Source organism: Podarcis raffonei, chromosome 15 (assembly GCF_027172205.1).
Source record: "Podarcis raffonei isolate rPodRaf1 chromosome 15, rPodRaf1.pri, whole genome shotgun sequence".
Classification (NCBI taxonomy): Eukaryota; Metazoa; Chordata; class Lepidosauria; order Squamata; family Lacertidae; genus Podarcis; species Podarcis raffonei.
Window position 1 is genome coordinate 38,116,766 of NC_070616.1, and position 18,633 is coordinate 38,135,398.

The 18,633-nt window shown below is 45.8% G+C and overlaps 1 protein-coding gene across 1 annotated transcript; it reads right to left on the reverse strand.

Moving 5' to 3' along the window:
* Nucleotides 1–3,790: 3,790 nt before the first annotated feature.
* GOT1L1 (glutamic-oxaloacetic transaminase 1 like 1) lies at nt 3,791–18,161 on the reverse strand. Its single transcript, XM_053367278.1, has 9 exons — nt 17,884–18,161; nt 15,435–15,616; nt 15,037–15,163; nt 12,592–12,704; nt 11,279–11,371; nt 9,668–9,818; nt 7,440–7,605; nt 6,200–6,342; nt 3,791–4,319 (listed from the first exon to the last, which is right to left on the reverse strand). Exons 1-9 carry the CDS (start codon nt 17,993–17,995, stop codon nt 4,114–4,116), a joined length of 1,293 nt encoding a protein of 430 aa, XP_053223253.1. The 5' UTR covers nt 17,996–18,161; the 3' UTR covers nt 3,791–4,113.
* Nucleotides 18,162–18,633: the final 472 nt, after the last annotated feature.

The window sequence follows — 18,633 nt, forward strand, 5'->3', positions numbered from 1 at the left end:
ACGGGGTAGGAGACTGGACCAGCCGATAGTCATTGTCAGGTACAAGACATGCAGGCTTTTTATATCTGCCCCTGCAGCAAGGGCCAGGGCAATGCCTTTTTGGTCCACTAGATCATTCTCTCCCGCATGTATAATCAAGACCCTCGAAGGGCCATGCGCCGTTGCTGGGATGGAAGAAAGAGCCATATAGTTTGATGGAGAAAGTGAAGATAAACAAACAAACTGGCAGGGGGTGGGGGCTGTAGTATTTTGGTCATCTTCTTGTTGGTTTCTGCTCAAATCTCAGTGTGCATTTCTGGCACTACTGAATTTTAAATAGGCTGGCAAATACATAAACCCACAAGACGAGAGACAAAGCTAATCCTGGAGAACAACAACAAGAGCCCAGGAAGGACTCCTGCTGCTCTTGCTCAAAAACCAATCAGGCAGCCAGAGCAAATGATCAAGCACTTGAGCAAAGAGGCTTGGAAAGGGGAAATTTCACACAGCTACATCCAGAAGCCACACAGAGACATTCAGAAAATCATGACATGGGCCTACACAGACTAGCTCAGCAAGCGAAGGACTTAGAAAAGAATCATCCAGGATTATCGGATACTGTCAAACAAAATGAGCCAAATCACTTAGTTTCATAAAGCAGGGATATAAATCCAAAACGCCTACGCAGTACATCTTTTTCTTTTCTTTTGGTGCATTCATCATGATTTGCGCTGATATAGAAAAATAGGGGGGTTGGCTTTTGCTGCCCAACTCCCCAAGGGACTGAGTCCCCTAAGTCCATGAGCGGTCAGAGATGAAAGGATGGCGGTAGGATGCAGTGAAAGCAAAGCAGATCTTTATTTTTCTGTTGCAACAGAGTTCCCTCCCCTCCTAGCAGGGAGGCAAGAGAGACCCAGAACCAAGAAGAAACATCTCTTTTAAGGGGATGCATTTTGGCGTGGAGAAGGAGGACAATTCCTTCTATAAACAGACAGACATCACACATAAGATGGCGTTACTGTGGCTCAGGCAGGCCAAGGTGGGATATTCCTGAGGATTTATGAGTAACAATTGATGGAATTGTGTATGTTTCGCCTAGGAAAGAGGAGATATTATAGCCATCTTCAAATATCTAAAGGGCAGTCACATGGAAGATGGAGCAAGCTTGTTTTCTCCTGCTCTGGAAGCTAGGACCTGAACCAACGGCTTCAAGTTATGAGAAAGGAGATCCCAACTAAACAAAAGGAAGAACTTTCTGATGGTAAAAGCTGTTCAATAGTAGAATGGTCCGCCTGCCGCCTCCCCCTCAGCTGTAGGGCGGCTGAGTGGGAGGAGGCAGGCAGACTCCAGAGGCCCCCCTGCCCTGGCTGGCCCTGCCCCGCAGGTGGCTGGCCCCGTCCCTGGGCACAGGGCACATGCACCGCCCCAGGCGCCCAATCAGCTCGCTCCACCGCTGCCCTTGAGGTCCCTTCCAACTCTACAATTCTGTGATTCTGTGGTAACAAAGTACAGTCATACCTCATGTTATGCTTGCTTCATGTTACGTTCTTTCAGGTTACGTCCCACAGTGACCTGGAAGTACCGGAAAGGGCTACTTCCAGGTTTTGCCGCTCGCGCATGCGCAGACACGCAAAATGATGTCACGTGCATGCGCAGAAGCGGCAAATTGCAACCTGTGCGTGTGCAGATGCGCCGCTGTGGGTTGCGCTCTTTTCATGTTGCAAACTGGCCTCCGAATACTCAGGATGAAACGGTTAAATCTGCTATGATTAAATGGGCACAAGACGTTGGACATAACATTATGTTTGCTGACTGGGAACAGTTGTGGACCACAGGTATGAAATTTACGGCATGTAATGCCTTAAGAGAGAATATTATGAAAATGATATACAGGTGGTACATGACTCCAGTCAAGCTTGCAAAAATCTATCACTTGCCCGATAATGTTGGAAATGTAAAGAAAATGAAGGTACATTCTTTCACCTTTGGTGGACGTGTCCCAGGATTAAGGCTTTCTGGGAGATGATATATAATGAAATGAAAAAGGTATTTAAATATACCTTCCTGAAGAAACCAGAGGCCTTTCTCCTGGGCATGGTCGGCCAATTGGTGCCAAAAAAGGATAGAACTTTCTTTATGTATGCAACAACAGCAGCAAGAATACTCATCGCAAAGTATTGGAAGACACAAGATTTACCCACCCTGGAAGAATGGCAGATGAAAGTGATAGACTATATGGAACTGGCGGAAATGACTGGCAGAATCCGAGACCAGGGAGAAGAGTCGGTGGAAGAAGATTGGAAGAAATTTAAAGACTATTTGCAGAAACATTGTAAAATTAATGAATGTTAAAATGATGTTGGATTGAAATCAAGCGGCCTTAGCAACCAGGTTAACAAGAATATGTAAAAATGGATTGATATTGGATGAAAATATAAAGTTATAATATGTTGAGATATAGAATTAAGATAAAAAGAAAGAGGGTAAGGATTTGCTGAATTAACCATGTGAACGGGAATACAAAAAAGGGAGGTGTGAGGAGGTCGGGGAAATAAGTAAATGAAATTTAAGATATGGAAAGATTGATTTGTTTTTAACTATTTTCTATTTATTTTTTCTGTACGTTGTATTTTTTTTCTATGTATTTTTGTACTTTTAGTATTTTTTCTTTCTTTTTTTTCTTTTTTCTTTTTTATTCTGTAACTTTCTTCTTTTTGTAAAACCTTAATAAAAATCTTTTTTTAAAAAACAAAAAAACAAACTGGCCTCCGGAACGGATCCCATTCACAACCAGAGGTACCACTGTACAGTGGTACCTCGGGTTACATACGCTTCAGGTTGCATATGCTTCAGGTTACAGACTCCGCTAACCCAGAAATAGTACCTTGGGTTAAGAGCTTTGCTTCAGGATGAGAACAGAAATTGTGAGGTGGCACTGGGAGGTCCCATTAGCTAAAGTGGTGCTTCAGGTTAAGAACAGTTTCAGGTTAAGTATGGACCTCTGGAACGAATTAAGTACTTAACCCGAGGTACCACTGTATCCCTAAATTTCATTAGAGAATAAAATGGCAGATTTGTCCATCCTTACGTCCAGGTAAGTGGGATTAGGACTACAAGCAGTGCTTTTTTTCTAAGAGTACTAAAGGGTATGCAGTCCCAGCTTCCCCCTCCCCCCCATTAATAGTGTGGCACTTGGACACAGAGCTTTAAAGTGTGAGCCATGTCTGGAAAATGCAGATGAAAGTAAGTGCAGATAATCTTTAATCACTGTACTGTGTTCAGTTCTCTGCGCAGATATTTAAGAACACAGAGAAGCTAGATTGCGTCCACAGGAGGGTGACAAACATGATGAAGAGCATGGACACTATGCCCTATTAGGAGAGGTCGAAGTCACAGGTTATGGTCAACCTGGATAAAAGATGTCTTAATTGGTGATATGATAGTCATCTTCAAATATTTAAAGTGCTGTAACATGGTAGATGGAGCAAAGTCGATTGCTGTTGCTCCAAAGATCAGGATCTGAACATATATTGTTCAAATGGCAAGAACAGGGGTTTTTGATTAAACTTTCTGAATAACTTCTTGATGGTACAAGCTGTGTGGGACAGTTTGCCTTGGGAGGTGGTTTACTCCTCTTCAGCAGAGGTTTCCAATAAGAGCCTGGATGGTCACCTATCAGGGATGCTGCAGCTGTGGATCTGCTGCATCAACAGGGGGTTGTACTAGAGACTTTTAGGTCATTCTCTGACCCACCACCTAAAAATCTAGATGTCAGGGGGGAACAGATCTAAACAGAGCCTTCATTCTGACATGTTGTTTTCTATGTGCAGCAATTATCACTTGTAGTTTGAAAGTGATGCAAAGCAATCAAATCAAGAAAAGGGGTTTTGTTGTTTAAATTAGCTAACAAATACATAACTGAAAAGGTGGCTTTTGATGTCTTTGTAGTAAAGCATGACAGATTGTTTTAATGATCAACGGTGGCTGGGTAGTAAACTTGACATTTTGCATCCGGAATGGGAGATTATGTTTTTAGAAATTATTCATGGCTTGAAGTCCAAACAAAAACCTTTGATCTAATCTTATACAGAGGCTTTGCAAAACAAAGTTTTATTGCACCTATTAAAAAATCATTCAGGTGGACTCTCTTGAAGGTTCATGGCTCTCACTCGAACTCTCCATGAGCTCACTTTGGATTTGAGGGATCGTGGTCACAATTGCTTCATGGATGCTCCGTGCGACATAGTCCAGGTTCTTTGAATTAATGCTGCAGATGTTGATCTGCTTGTTTGCAAGGAGGTAGATATGTTTGTGCTGCGCCAGGAAATCCACTTGGGAAGCTGGCAGGAAATAAGTAACAGTATTGGCCTGGGCATAAAACCAGCTATGATCAAAAGGCACATCAATGCAAACAACCTCAAAAGAATTACGAAACACACAGGATGCAAATGAAGCATGCATACAAATAATGCACGCGTTTACTTAGCTTGAATGGCTACAGAGTTTAGGGCTGACGTGATGCAAATCTGCAGCTTCGAGAATTCCCCATCCCCAGTGTAATGGATGATGATGATGATGATGATTAAAAAGTTATATCTCACCCTTCCTCCCAAAGGATTCCAGGCAGCAGACGCAGAAAAAATAAAACCATTAATCTAACTTATTTTATTTTTCAAAAAATGATCCTGCCATTCTCCTGATTCTGCCTGCTCACTCAGATAATCTCTGAACTGGAGAACTTGCTTCATTTCCATGCCCAGTCTGAATGAAGTGGACGTTTCAATTTCTTATTTAACTCTAATACAGCTAGCTAATTGGGAAATTTAATTAGTGCAGAATCCAAAGCTTTTGTAATCATTCATGAATCGTGACTTTGTGGAGAAACATTTTGTTTAGAATGAAAACATTTCGAAGCATGACTCGCATATTAAAAGCATCCACCTCAATCCAACAAAGATTTGGGGACCTGTACACCTCAATACATGTTTCTGGGGTGAAATCTGCAGGTCTGGGGGATGATTCCCGCCCCCCAATTACTTGTAACCTCTGATTCCATCATAAACAACATAAACAAAAGTTAGAGAGGGAAGTGAGATCATGGCCCCCATCCCAAGATCTCTTATAGGCAGGTGTGGAGTCTTCACCTCCACCTTCTGGTGGCTCTGCCCTGTGAGTGGTATGTGAGCCAGGAAGTCGCACGTGTATAGACTCTCAATCTCAGTAGGAATCTGGTGCACTCAGGGTTCCCACTGACATGCACAAGCACCTTAACTGATGTTCTGCTTAGGGATGGGGACCAAATTTGTTTTGGTTTGCAGACTGGCATCTGAGCAGCTGAACAGAAAGGGGAGTGACCAAGAGAGTAGGAGGAATAGGGAATGATCTGGGAGACAGATGGGGCAGTGGATGGGAATAGAGTAGCCGGGGGGACTGGGAAACAGCTCAATGAGTGTGCTCAGTGGCTACAGAATTATGACTCACTGCTGGGGAACAAAACAGAAAACCACGGGAAGGGGAACAAATGGGAGAGACTGGAACCCTGAACAAAAGCACTTCATGCTGCAATGGTTTGTTGCACCTCCAACTTCCACCTTTTAAAAAGCATATAGAAAACAGTACAGAGGCTGTGATTTCCCCTCCTCAACACGTTATTTGAGTTCTATCTCTTAAGGGCAGTTTAGAGATGTGAGATGGAAGTTACTTCCAGGTGAACAGACCACGCCAAACACACAGTGAAGCAGTCCTGTGGCTCCTCTACCATGCATCCAGATCAATGGCAACTCACCATGGCGAAGCAGGGAGCAAAGAGAGATACATACCCCTGGTAGGGTTTGAGCCTAGTGCTTAGGAAGGGCACAGTCCAGATGCAGACCTGTCTTGGGCTCAGCAACAGACAATGGCGGCTGGTGCCCTTTGGGCCTTGTAGGGAGGAAGGCAGGGAGGTGAACAGTAGGCAGAGCAAGAGCCAATGACAGGCAGAGCCAACTAATTCTAGATTTGTCCACACAAATCCTTCTCTCTGCTGAGTTCTACAAGGCAAACACTGAATCAAAGGAGGAGGAAGCAGATAGCCACTCCCTCCAGCCTCTGGACTGGTTTTAAGTAAGAAGGCAGCCAGGTGGGGGCTGACTTAAGGCAGACCAAAGTGATGGAGCAGTGTCCCATTTGCCCATATGGACCGGCTTCCATTGGCAAGAGAATAGGCTTATTGGATACATACGGAGGAGCCCGACAAAGCTATTGACTCCTGACTGGGCTGTGATATGTTCCCAGGAACCCGGTGTCCCCAGGATACGCAGCTTTTCCTTCAGTTTTTCTCTAATCAGCATAATTCTCTTTACTAGTTTCAGCAGACTCTGTTTCCTGAGGACAGGGATAGAAAAGATACGGCATGAGATCCCCTCCCCCCCCCTCCTCAAAACGGCTGTGAAGTCTGGTTCAGACATAATGATTACAGCCCAACAAACTAAAGTTTGTTGAACTAGGAATGAGTCATGTGTCCACATACTCCCACATTATTTCTTTCCTCCCTTCGCTTTCATGCTTTAATTCAATGTTCAGTTAAACCACAGTTTCCTTTTGATATCCATACCAAGAAACTGTGGTTTGAGCAATCCATACAAATTACGATATCAAACCAGAATCAAACCAATCCCTGGATCTAGACATCTATAGATTTTAAGAATGAGGCATTTCTCCTTTCACAGTAGTACCTGCTGTGACATGTCCACGAATCCTCTAAAAAAGACAGAGGCTTTTTTGCTTTAGCAGCTGGTCTTATGTATAGGCATCTATGCAGATTTAAAGAGTGGATGAATGAACGAGTCAACCACCCATAAATTAATCATTCCTGATTTCTTTTGACAAGTGGACAACCCTAATTTTTGATACTAATGAAATAATCTGTATATGAGATCTCTGAGTGCTTTTAAATGTTCCCGATCATCCCTTCATCCTTAAGGGCACCAGGGCAGAATATTACAGGCATGAATAAGCCAACCATACCAAGACAAAATACAAAAATGCAACAAAAACGAAACAATCAATAAAACAGTTCATGAACCAGTTAACACAACAGAGCAAACCAACAGCGTAGCCAACATTTTAAATGTCCAGGCAAATAAAACGGGTGATCATAGTTGGCACCACTTGCAGCCACACTAGCTGGGACTGATGGGAAATGGAGTCCAGAGGGCTGCAGGCTCCTCACTCCTGCACTGAATGCTATTATAGCACTGGTGCCTGCAGAATATTTATTCAACCCTTGCCTGGGTTACTCATCTCCCTCTTTTCTCTTGCCTTTTCCCACTCACAATTGCAATTGTGCAAAACTATTTTGGGAAATATCTTCATTACAGGTGCATCAAAATATTCACAAAACAGCAGCAGTCTGTATTGGACAATTGCTTTTTTTGTTCAATACAAGCCCCGACCGCGGAGTTACCTGCCTTCCTTCTTACCACTCGTACAGCAGTGCAGGGCTGGTCAGCACCATTGCGATGACCCTTGCCCCCAAGCTGGTGGGGCTAAACCACGTCATGCATATTTGCTTGGACAGCTGGGATTGGATTCTGATCAGTGTCTGGTTGTTTTTCGTCACCACAATGAGATTTCCAACCCGCTCCTCTGCATGAAATAGCAAAAGGGAACAGGGCATGTTGAAGATGGCGTTGCCAAATCAATTGTATACGAATCAATTACATGCGTACACAGCCAGCTCCCCCCCCCCCACAGAATAGCTTCAGACTACACTTCCTATTCCTCCACCAAATTCAGAAATTGCTGCGGCTGGTGGGAGTTGCAGGGAGTATCCCTGAGGCTGCCAGTCCAGAGGACAACCCACCCAAGCTTTCAAAAGAATATAGGAACATGCCTTACATTGAGTCAGTCCACTCAGGACCATCAGCCATACGTCGTCTACACTTTCACCATATGAACCTGCCCGGACCCTGAGATCGTCACCTGAGCCCCTTCTCTGTATGCCACCTCTGAAGTGTTATGTACTGAAGTTCTCACCCTGGGCCAGCAGGGGGATACTGTAGATAGTTATGCAAATGAAGGATCGAAAGTGACGTTCAGTGATTGGATAGTTTTAGAAAGTTGCTACAGTAACGTTGTATTGGAGCTCTATATAAGCAGGCTGACTGAGCCCTTCAGTTCTGTTCTGTTCTGGCCTCTGAATAAACAAGAGCTGTTGAAGAATCGCTGTGTCGTCTGATATGTTCACCCACAACAACATGAAGGACATTCAGAGGGTGGCAATGAGAGAACATACCTTTTCTATAATAGCTCAATATATATAGGAAAGGCTTTCCCCAGAGAGGCCCACTTATGGCAGGCAGGGTTTTGATTTACTAGGCACTGGGCAGTACCAGTGATTGGAAGTCTGCATTATGATTATTATTTTTTAATATGCTTGTGCATCTTTATCATTGGATTTTTATACTGGTTGTAAAATCACTTTGGGGCTTTTTGTGGTGGGATTTAATAAACCGAAATCTACACTGTCAGTGACTCCCCAGTGCTTCAGGTGGGGGACATTCCTAGCCGAAATCAGAAATACTGGGGATTGAACCTGGAACCTTCTGCATGCAAAGCAAATGCCCTCCCACTGAGCTATGGCTCTTCTTCTATGTGATTAGTTCCTGAAGAGGATCAGTCAGTTTTTACCCCTGCCATTCAATCCAATTTTGGAAGCGCTTTTGGATGGCACACAATAGGAGTGGATTTTTAAACCACTCCATAAAATCATCACAAGCATAAATGTGATATAAACTGGGCATTGATGTAGCAAGCTGAAGTCTAGGATTACTACCAGAAAAAGAAGAGAATAACTCAAAGTGTGTGCGCTCATTGTTACTCGCTAATTTCTGAACTCCTTTCTCTTGTCTTTGAGGACCTCTAGTGTTTAAATATAGGTATGATCTCTTTTCAGAGCAGTCATGGACTTCCAGGCAGCCTTCACAACTATGTGACACCTGCTTTTTCTTACAGCTCCTGAGACCCCATGATGACGGATAGGTTTTAAATGCAAGTGACAAACTCATGCACTGAGAGCATATGTGAGGGGGCTGCAGAGCTGTGCTGCCTAGCCCTGCATCATGCCATCAATGGAAGGGAAAGGTCCAGTATGTCTGAAGGAGCGTCTCCACCCCCATCGTTCTACCCGGACACTGAGGTCCAGCGCCGAGGGCCTTCTGGCAGTTCCCTCACTGTGAGAAGCCAAGTTACAGGGAACCAGGCAGAGGGCCTTCTCAGTAGTGGCGCCTGCCCTGTGGAACACCCTCCCACCAGATGTCAAAGAGAAAAACAACTACCAGACTTTGGGAAGACATCTGAAGGCAGCCCTGTTTAGGGAAGCTTTTAAAGTTTGATGCATTACTGTATTTTAATATTTTGTTGGAAGCCGCCCAGAGTGGCTGGGGAGGCCCAGCCAGATGGGTGGGGTATAAATAATACATTATTATTATTATTATTATTATGGCACACAGCAGCAATGGATTTGGCAGCAAGGTAACACAGGTTCCTGATACGGTGATAGGGGACGACGTTACCTGGGATGGTCCCACAATCCTCTTATGCATGCTTTTGCTGTTCAACGTGAAAGGGGTTTCTTGTGATTCCACTGCCCTCCCCCAAGATGCTTGGTCTGCCTAAGACCCACTTAGTGTGACCATTAGAGTCCTACCGTATAGGCCAAACATTTTGGAAAAAGACTGAGCACACAGAAGCTCAAATCCCTTTGCTACAAAATGCCGCACTGCCCAGGCATCCTTGTCCAAGTTTCCTGAAGCCAGTCCTTGAGCTGCGATGTCGAAAAAGGGGAAGAGGTGCTTTTTCTAAGGACCCAAAAGAGGTGGGAAGAGAGAAGAAACAGATGCATTGTGAATTTGGGTGGCATTATTGTGAACTATAGCTATGGGTTTACCTAAAAACAGCTTTGCATTGAAACACTAGCCTGGCAATTGTGACAAGGAATTGCTGTTGGGTGAGTAAACGGAATTCCATAGAAGTGAGGGAGGGAGCTAAAGGAGGATGGATAGAGCACTCTGTTCCTTCTCTGTAGCCCAGCATACAAAGCAAATTTGCTATCAGAGCAGGGAAGCCCCCTTCTCCATGCCTAGCACAAAAATATAGCAGGCTGCTGTAAGAGGACTGGAGCTCCAGCAGAATAGAGGTTTTGTGTTGTTCTTTTGGGCAGGCTAGTGACTTTTATGGTCTTATTTACAAGGCTGCTTAAAAGTGCCTCTTGATGGGTGTCTAGGATTTGACTAAGGAAGCTTAATGTTCTTCCTAATGGCTTGATGTTATTTCCTGAATGCACAATTCACCTGCAAGGTGGGGTCACAGAATGTGCATGGGGAAAACAGGCAGGCAGTAGGTGTTTTTTTTTTTTAATGGAAGGGAAAGATTTTGGGGTGTAGTCTCTGGTGAATGTGCAGCCTGCTGGAGGAGGGCCTGTTTTGCCTCCGCTGTGATTTGCTTGTAAATTTGTAAATCAAGCCAGTGTTACAAACAGAGCTGAAGTCTCTTAAGTGTCCACTCATCGAAAGAAAAAGAAAAACCCTAACATTCTGCCCTAAAACACTTCTTGGAAGTGGGGATGGCATAATTATTTGCAGTGAAGCATGGGATATACTTGCACATTATCTTTTTTCACAAGTGGGACCTGAAGCAAACTGAGTATCAAGTGCTTCTCCCCAGGATTCTAACCACTCCACTCCATACTATGCCCTTTTCCCCAACAAATTTCCATTTTCCCACTATCAGACAGGCCCCATATGTCCTATGCCTTTAAAGCAGCATCATACTCAGGCATAGGCAAACTCCGGCCCTCCAGATGTTTTGGAACTACAACTCCCATCATCCCTAGCTAACAGGACCAGTGGTCAGGAATGATGGGAGTTGTAGTCCCAAAACATCTGGAGGGCCGAGTTTGCTTGTGCCTGATCATACCACTTTGAACAGTCTCCACCACCAAAGAATTCTGCTAACTTTACTTTGTTAAGCGGCTGAGAGTCGTTAGGAGACCTCTATTCCATTAATGGATCTACTGTTCCCAGAGTGGTTTAACAATCGATCCCTCTTCCCAGAGAACTGTGAGAATGGTAGCTCTTTGAGGAGAACAGCGGTCTCTTAACAACTCTCAACACTCTTAACAAGCTACATTTCCCAGGATTCTCTGGGGGAAGCCATGCCTTTTTAAAGTGGTTTGACTCCAAGAACATTAGGAAGGCTGCAGCTTCCATATTCCTAGTCTGTCCAGTCATTGACCTCTCTAATGGATTCCTATAATTACCTCCATCACTGCTGCAACTTCTTCCCACTGCTTGGGTGTCAGGCCAGTTTCCTCAGGAGCATGCAGGAACACGATGGAGCCTTCTGGTGCACCCTGAAAGCAAACCAGTCCTTCAGTCAACACCTTATGTTGATTGGAAACACTGGGGGTCATAGACGTTGGGTGGGGGAGAAGTCTGGGAAGAAAACTGGGATTGCGTGAGGCAAATGTTATGGTTTATCAATGGCTGTTGCTATCATTCCTAAGTATAAAACCTTCACATTCAGAAGCAGTGCACTACTGATTACAAAATGCTAGGGACACAGAACAGGAGCGATGGTTTGTATCGGGCACATGAGCGTGAGGGGCACGACACTATAGCTCAGTGTCAGAATACATGTGTTGCTTACAAGAGGTCCTGTGTTACAAAGGAACAAAGGAGGCTGCTTTATACTCATCTCAGGGCTCATCTAGACTTGCATTTGCCCTGAGGTTAGAAAGTGTGGGTCTGAGAGGTTTTCCTCCTGCCCCATGGTTTCCTCCCAGGGGAAAAAGCCCACTCGTTGGCACAAGGTCAAAGCAAACCTCCATCTGGGAAAAATGATGTTTGCTCTGATTCAGTGATAATAATTGGGTCTTCCCAGGGGAAGGCGGCAGGGGAAGAGGGCATGTGGATGAGCCCATAACTGGTATGGTCTATGCTTACTTGAAACCGATTTCCATGATTTCAGCCAAGGGTCTTTTCCAGCCTTACTTGGAGATGCCGGGGATTGAACTTGGGACCTTCTGTATATAAGGCAGCTGCCTCCTTCACTGAGCTATAGACCTTTTTCAAGGCCAAGCATCTCTTAGCAGCATCAGGAGGCAGACAATGAGGAAGACTTCAGACTGAGGCTCAGCCAGGGTAGATAATACTAGGCTAGATGACACAGCTTCCTGTGTTCTGTTGACAACTGGATGGGCACTGCTGTAGGAAGGAGGCTGTATTTATTTAATCAATTACATTTGCATCCTGCCCTTCCTCTGCAGGGGTCAGAGTGCACACACCATCCCTGTGAAGTAGGCCAGGCTAAGACAAAGTTACTTGTTGGTGGGGCAAGCAACCCTAAGGGTGTTAGTGTAGCACATGGAGGAAGGTCAGCACAGGCTAGGCAAGAAAGGATGGTCTAGCAGTTCCTTTCTCTCCCTATTCTTTCCCACGCAGACACATCAGCTTCCAGTGCAAGCTTGGTTTCATCCCAGCATTCTCACTGCAAGAATCTGTAAGGGTGAGTGCAATCCATCTCTAGCTCTGGCTGATCAAGTACAGTAGTCTTTTATTCTCAGGACATTACCTGCAGCTCCTCCAGGAACCCTTCTGTGTCGACAGTCAATTTGATGGGATCCCAGTAGTGGTAAGAACGGATGTCTGAAAAGCCAGCAACTTGGAATATGCAACCAAGATTGTCTGAAAAGATAGAAGGGGGAAGCTTGTGGGAGCTTTGTTTTGCGCCAGCTTTGTTTTTTGGTTGAAAATGGGGGATGCACTCGCATGTAAGAGATGAGGAATGTGGCAGAGTTCAGTGGTAGAGCACATGCTTGAATGCAGATGGCCCAAGATTCATTCTCTAATTAAATGATGTCAGGGAGAAGGGCTGGGAAAGACCTCTGCCTGAGCCCATTTAGATATACCGTATTTTTCGCTCTATAAGACACACTTTTCCCCCTCCAAAAATTAAGGGGAAATGTGTGTGCATCTTATGGAGCGAATGCAGGCTCCATGGCTTCAGCAAAAGCAAAGCCTCCGAAGCGCAGCGGGAGCGCTCCCGCCGCGCTCCGGAGGCTTCGCGTTGCTTTCGCTGAAGCCAGGAGAGCGAGAGGGATCGGTGCGCTCTGATCCCTCTTGCTCTCCTGTCTCTGCTTCGCTGGAGAGGTGCTGCGCAGCTTTCCCTCTCTGCGCAGCGCCCCTTCAGCGAAGCGGGAGGAGAAATGGAAGGGGCTCTGTTGAGTAGAGAGGGAGATATTTTTTTTTCTTGTTCTCCCCCTCTAAAACTAGGTGTGTCCTATGGTGGGGTGTGTCCTATAGAGCGAAAAATACGGTACTCAGTGTCAGGGACGGCTCCATCATTAGGCAGAATTGGCAGCATACCGCCCTCAGCTGTGATGAAGCCAGGCAGTGTTGAAGTAGGATCCAGGTGCCAGCCTGGTTAGCTTCTGCATGCGAAATTATATTGGGCGGGTCAACTTGTCATTCATCTCAGGCATTCAAAGGTCTTGGCCAATACTTTGCAATATTGTCAGACTAGGTAATATCAGGAAAGATGGATTAACAGTCTAAAGCAGCTTCATATATACATGAGATACATTGGCTTGGAGCTTCCCAGGGCAACTGCCAGGGGCCCAGTGCCTACCAACATTGACATCTGCCCAGGGGCCCTCATGTCAAGGGCAGCTGGGCTGCAATTCTGTGTATTCATTTCCTGCAATGCCCTGTAATGATATGGTTTTTGGGTGTCCCAGGGCATTGTGGGAAATTAAAATGGCAACTTCTTGGAGTGTTCCTGCTGCCACTGTCAAGTGATAGCAGCCTAAGTAAGGCCCACGGTAGGACATGATATCCAGTAGCATCTCAAATTTGGAGGCAGTTGTAATGGCCTGATTTAGGAGCTAAATCTCTCTTAACTGAATTGCAGTGGGTGCTTGGATGTGATGACAGTGAGGCTGCTTCCTCATCTCGCAAAGCTGTAGCTCTGCAGCTCTGAACAGGGGTCTCCTACCTGTTCTCAGCACCCTTATTGAACTACATACCATCCAACATTTCAGGGTGGCAAAGCAGAACACCCCTCCCATATCCTCCCTGCCTGATCTCACCACTCTTTCGCCCATTCCCTGCCCAATCTCTACGCTCTTTCTCACCCCCACCCATCCACCTGATCTTCGCTCCAATCTTTGAGCCTACTTGGCCTCTCCCTGGCCACCGGAATTGGTGTGCCCGCTTTCAGAGGTGTACTTCCAGATGTGCTGTGCCCGCTTCTGGGAGTACAGCAGTGGCAGAGAAGGTTGTGGAGGCTGCCCCAAAGGACAAGGATGAGGAGGTGAGGAATCCAGGATTTCAAACAGAAGCCGGGGCAGCTACTGTGAATCTGGGATGTCTCACTCAAAGCAGGACTGTTGGGTAGAATGGAACAGCTCTCAGAATTCTTCGGGGAAAGCAATAAGTTTTAAAAGTGGTATCGGAGTACTGACCTTTAAAGCCCTAAACGGCCTCGGTCCTGTATACCTGAAGGAGCGTCTCCACCCCCATCGTTCAGCCCAGATGCTGAGATCTAGCGCCGAGGGCCTTCTGGCGGTTCCCTCATTGCAAGAAGTGAGGTTACAGGGAACCAGACAGAGGGCCTTCTCGGTAGTGGTGCCCGCCCTGTGGAACGCCCTCCCTTCAGATGTGAAGGCAATAAGCAGCTATCCTATCTTTAAAAGACATCTGAAGGCAGCCCTGTTTAGGGAGGTTTTTAATATTTAATGCTGTATTGTTTTTAACACTTGATTGGGAGCCGCCCAGAGTGGCTGGGGAAACTCAGCCAGATGGGCGGAGTATAAATAATAAATTATTATCATATTATTATTTAAACATATGGTGTGAGTGTGCCCTCTAGATTATGTTTTCTGTGTGGCTGGCACTGCTACAGATTGGGATTCTTTTTTAAATCACAGAAACATTTTCCATGGGCTTGCAGCTTCAACTGTGGGGCTAGGCTTCAAAGTGGTGCTGGGGGAAAAACAACAATCAACAATTTATATACCTAAGTGGGGTGCGGCGATCAAAACAGTTGCTGGAGCTGTGCAGTAGCTGGGTTTGTACCAATGGTGCAGAAATTCAGCTCCAATCCACAAGGCTCCGGTTCCACCATTTGTCTGAACACCACATGCCTATTTACAAAGGAAAGTTTGGGGTAAGTCAAGACGGGACAAGAGTAGGGATTTAAGAAGGCATCAACTTCCATTCTGCCCTGCATTTGCCGTGTTCTGCTGCAGCTCCCAGTTCTGTTTTTGTCATAATTCTCCAACATCTCTAGACAGGAGGACCACATAAGTGAAGCTAAGGTACAGGATAAGCACAGGGTTAATTTGTGTACAGAATGGCTTAATTAGCACGGAGCTGACTTCTAATTTAGCTGCTATTGCTGATAAAAGCTGTTACCCTGTTGTCTAGGAGAGCGTGGCTGTCCTTGCCGATAGCTAGCTCCATGGCTGCTCGGGTGAATTCCAAAATTCCGAGCTGCGGGAGGTATTCGTGGTTCAGGGTTGGATCCTCAGGAATTTGAAGCAGGATTCGTTTTACCACCGGTGGGATCCAAACTTCCTCCAGATCTGTCTGGCAGCCTGGGAAGAAGGGCAGTGCTGATGTAAGCTGTACCCACCAACATTTCAGAGGCAAAAACAGGAGGGCACACCCATGCGCTTTGGTCGTGCTGAGTTTCAGTTCTGCATCCATAAGGGATTTTGGAGGTTCCAAATGATTTGATCTTGTTGACGGTTGAAAAAATATGGCCTTCTCTCTCCATTATCAGCTTGTGCCTTTGCAGCTTGTGTCTGCTGCCAAAGTTATGTGCCTCTCTCATCACTAGGGATGGGGGTGACATCTGCTCCAGTTAGCATTTAAAGGCAAACCTACCTAATTCATACTTTCTGAAACAATACAAAAATCTCAACGTTTTATGAAAATGTGGAAATCTGAACTTAAGTTTGGGGGAAATGAGAAACTGATATTGATAGATTCACCTGCCCCAACTTGCCCTTCTGATGACATGCATCACTTTTCAGTTCTCTGCTACTGGATTCTGGTTGGCTCCTGGATCTAGCACAAAGCTCCTTGTCATTATCTTCGAATCTCTCCATGAACTCGCACCCTCACTTTCAATCTCACATCCTAATGCAGCCCGACCCATGACCCTCACGTCTCGAGCTCCACCACCCTTATCTTTATTGACTCATTTAGGTCCCACTTCTCCTCCAAAGACCTCAAGATGGCATATACAGTTCTCTCCCCCTCCCCACTTTACCCCACGACAACCCTAAGAAGTAGGTTAGGCTGAGAGGCAGAGACTGGCCCAAGGACACCTGGCGAACCTGAGTGGGGATTTGAACCCAAGACCAGAGTTCTCCTGTTCCCTCAAAAGCCTGCTGCTGTGGATCTTGTGTCTATGAGGAAACAGGAGGGGTGTGGGGTGTTGCATACTTTAAAAAATATCTCCTTCTCTCTCCGCCCCCGGCTTTAGCCGTTACTATGTGGAGTTAGTCTGCCTGCTGGTTGGCTGCACTCAGAGAATTGGTTTCTGCCTTAGGGTGAGAATCTGTTGGTCAAACCTGCCCTCCACCCCCGGTGAGAGGTGGGAGATGTGTGTATTCCCCCTAGATGAGACATCCCCCCTGGATGACAATGGCCTGCTTAGTGGAGTTTTTTTGTTTTGTTTTATGCTGTAGGCTGATTGATGTTCCTGGCATATATGATTTATTTTTTATGTAACTGATACTGTTTTGATTTGTTTAGCATATGAATTATACTTCTGGTTCATTCATTGTGCTTACTGAATCTTTGGGGGGGGGTGTGTAGTTCTGAATTAGGAAGTGTTCTTTATATTGGTTAATCCTTCGTTAATCACTCAGAGCTGCTTTCAGCTAACTTCCCTGCTGGAAAGTGGGTGTTCAGATATAAAATCAAAATATAGAAAGGCTCTGCACTTTCTGTCTGTATGCTCAGAAGTCCCTCCCAGAACTCCTGTGGGTGCTAAAGGTAAAGGGACCCCTGACCATTAGGTCCAGTCGTGACCGACTCTGGGGTTGCGGTGCTCATCTCACTTTATTGACTGAGGGAGCCGGCGTACAGCTTCCAGGTCATGTGGCCAGCATGACTAAGTTGCTTCTGGCGAACCAGAGCAGCGCACGGAAACGCCGTTTACCTTCCTGCCAGAGCGGTTTCTATTTATGTAATGCACTTTGACGTGCTTTCAAACTGCTAGGTTGGCAGGAGCAGGGACTGAGCAACAGGAGCTCACCCTGTCGTAGGGATTCGAACCACCGACCTTCTGATCTGCAAGTCCTAGGCTCTGTGGTTTAACCCACAGCGCCACCTGCGTCCCATGGCATCACTGCCATCCTGTGGGTGCTAGCTTCCCTCAAAGCCCTCCCCAGACACCACCTTTTCTGTTGGCTCAACCCTCGACTTCCCATGCACTACTGGAACGAACTAAACACCCATGCAACTTTAACAACCACATATTGCTTCCCTCTGCTCCCCTTCCTCGGTTGCATCTACAGTATCCATTCCATTATAATTTAAGACTGGAAGCCGCTTGGGAGCAGGGGACTGTCCTCTTGTCCTCTGGAAAGTGCTTTGTACACTTAGGTTAATGTATCTATATGTCTTATGTTTTTGCCTCTCAAAATCACAGTCGTCTGGGTGGCTAAGAAACAGTAAGCCATTAACCTCAGAAGAGCAGAAAAAGGTTGATTCCCTTATGTGCCTCACATCTACAACACCATGGTCACTGAATGTTCTCCCCTGTGACAACATTGGAGTTAAGTTGTGCAACCTTCCCTATTGAAACAGATTATTGTTGGAAGGAGCTAGGCTTGGCTAGGAAATCTACCTGCATGGCCAAGGCACACCTTTTGGGGTGAAGGATCTGCTCTGTACGCATCCAAGGGAACGTCTGCTGCTTTGGCTAATGGAACATCAAGGAAAACCGAAAGAGTCGCCATGGCCCAGCCTGGCTAAGATAAATGAAGCTTTCACTTGCACCTTCTTCTGCTCAAACAGTGGGGCCAAAATACTTGCTTAAAGTCCTCCAGAAGAACCCACATTGACCCTCCATCTCATGGAACTGTAAGACAATTGTTTCCTGGGGTACCATGTGCATTTAAACTCAAACATTCCAAAGTAAGGACGTGGATAGAAAATAGCCCACTTAGTAAAATCCAACATGCATGATTCTCTGGGACTGCTCCCTCTCTTCTCCTCTACCAAAGGGGAGAGGGGGGAGAAAACCCCCGTATAAAGTTATTTGCCATTGCGTGAAAGTTAGGGCTGTGCAAGCCGCAGCTTCCCGATTCAGTTCAGATCCAATTGGGTGGCCTGGATTTGGGCCTGATCAGACCCAGATCAGACTTTTTGATGCTTAGGGCAGTGATAAATTCTGAAGTGCAGCAGTTCAGTGTGGTAACTCATGGCCATGCATCCAAGGATAGTCCAAAAGCAAAGAGACTAAAGAGAAGGTTAACCCTGCCAAATTCCAGACAGGTAGATCCAGGGGCAGGACAGAGGTCTTCTAACAACTCTCAACACCCTTAACTACAGTTCCCAGATTTTTGGGGGGAGGAAGTAATAACTGACTAAAGTG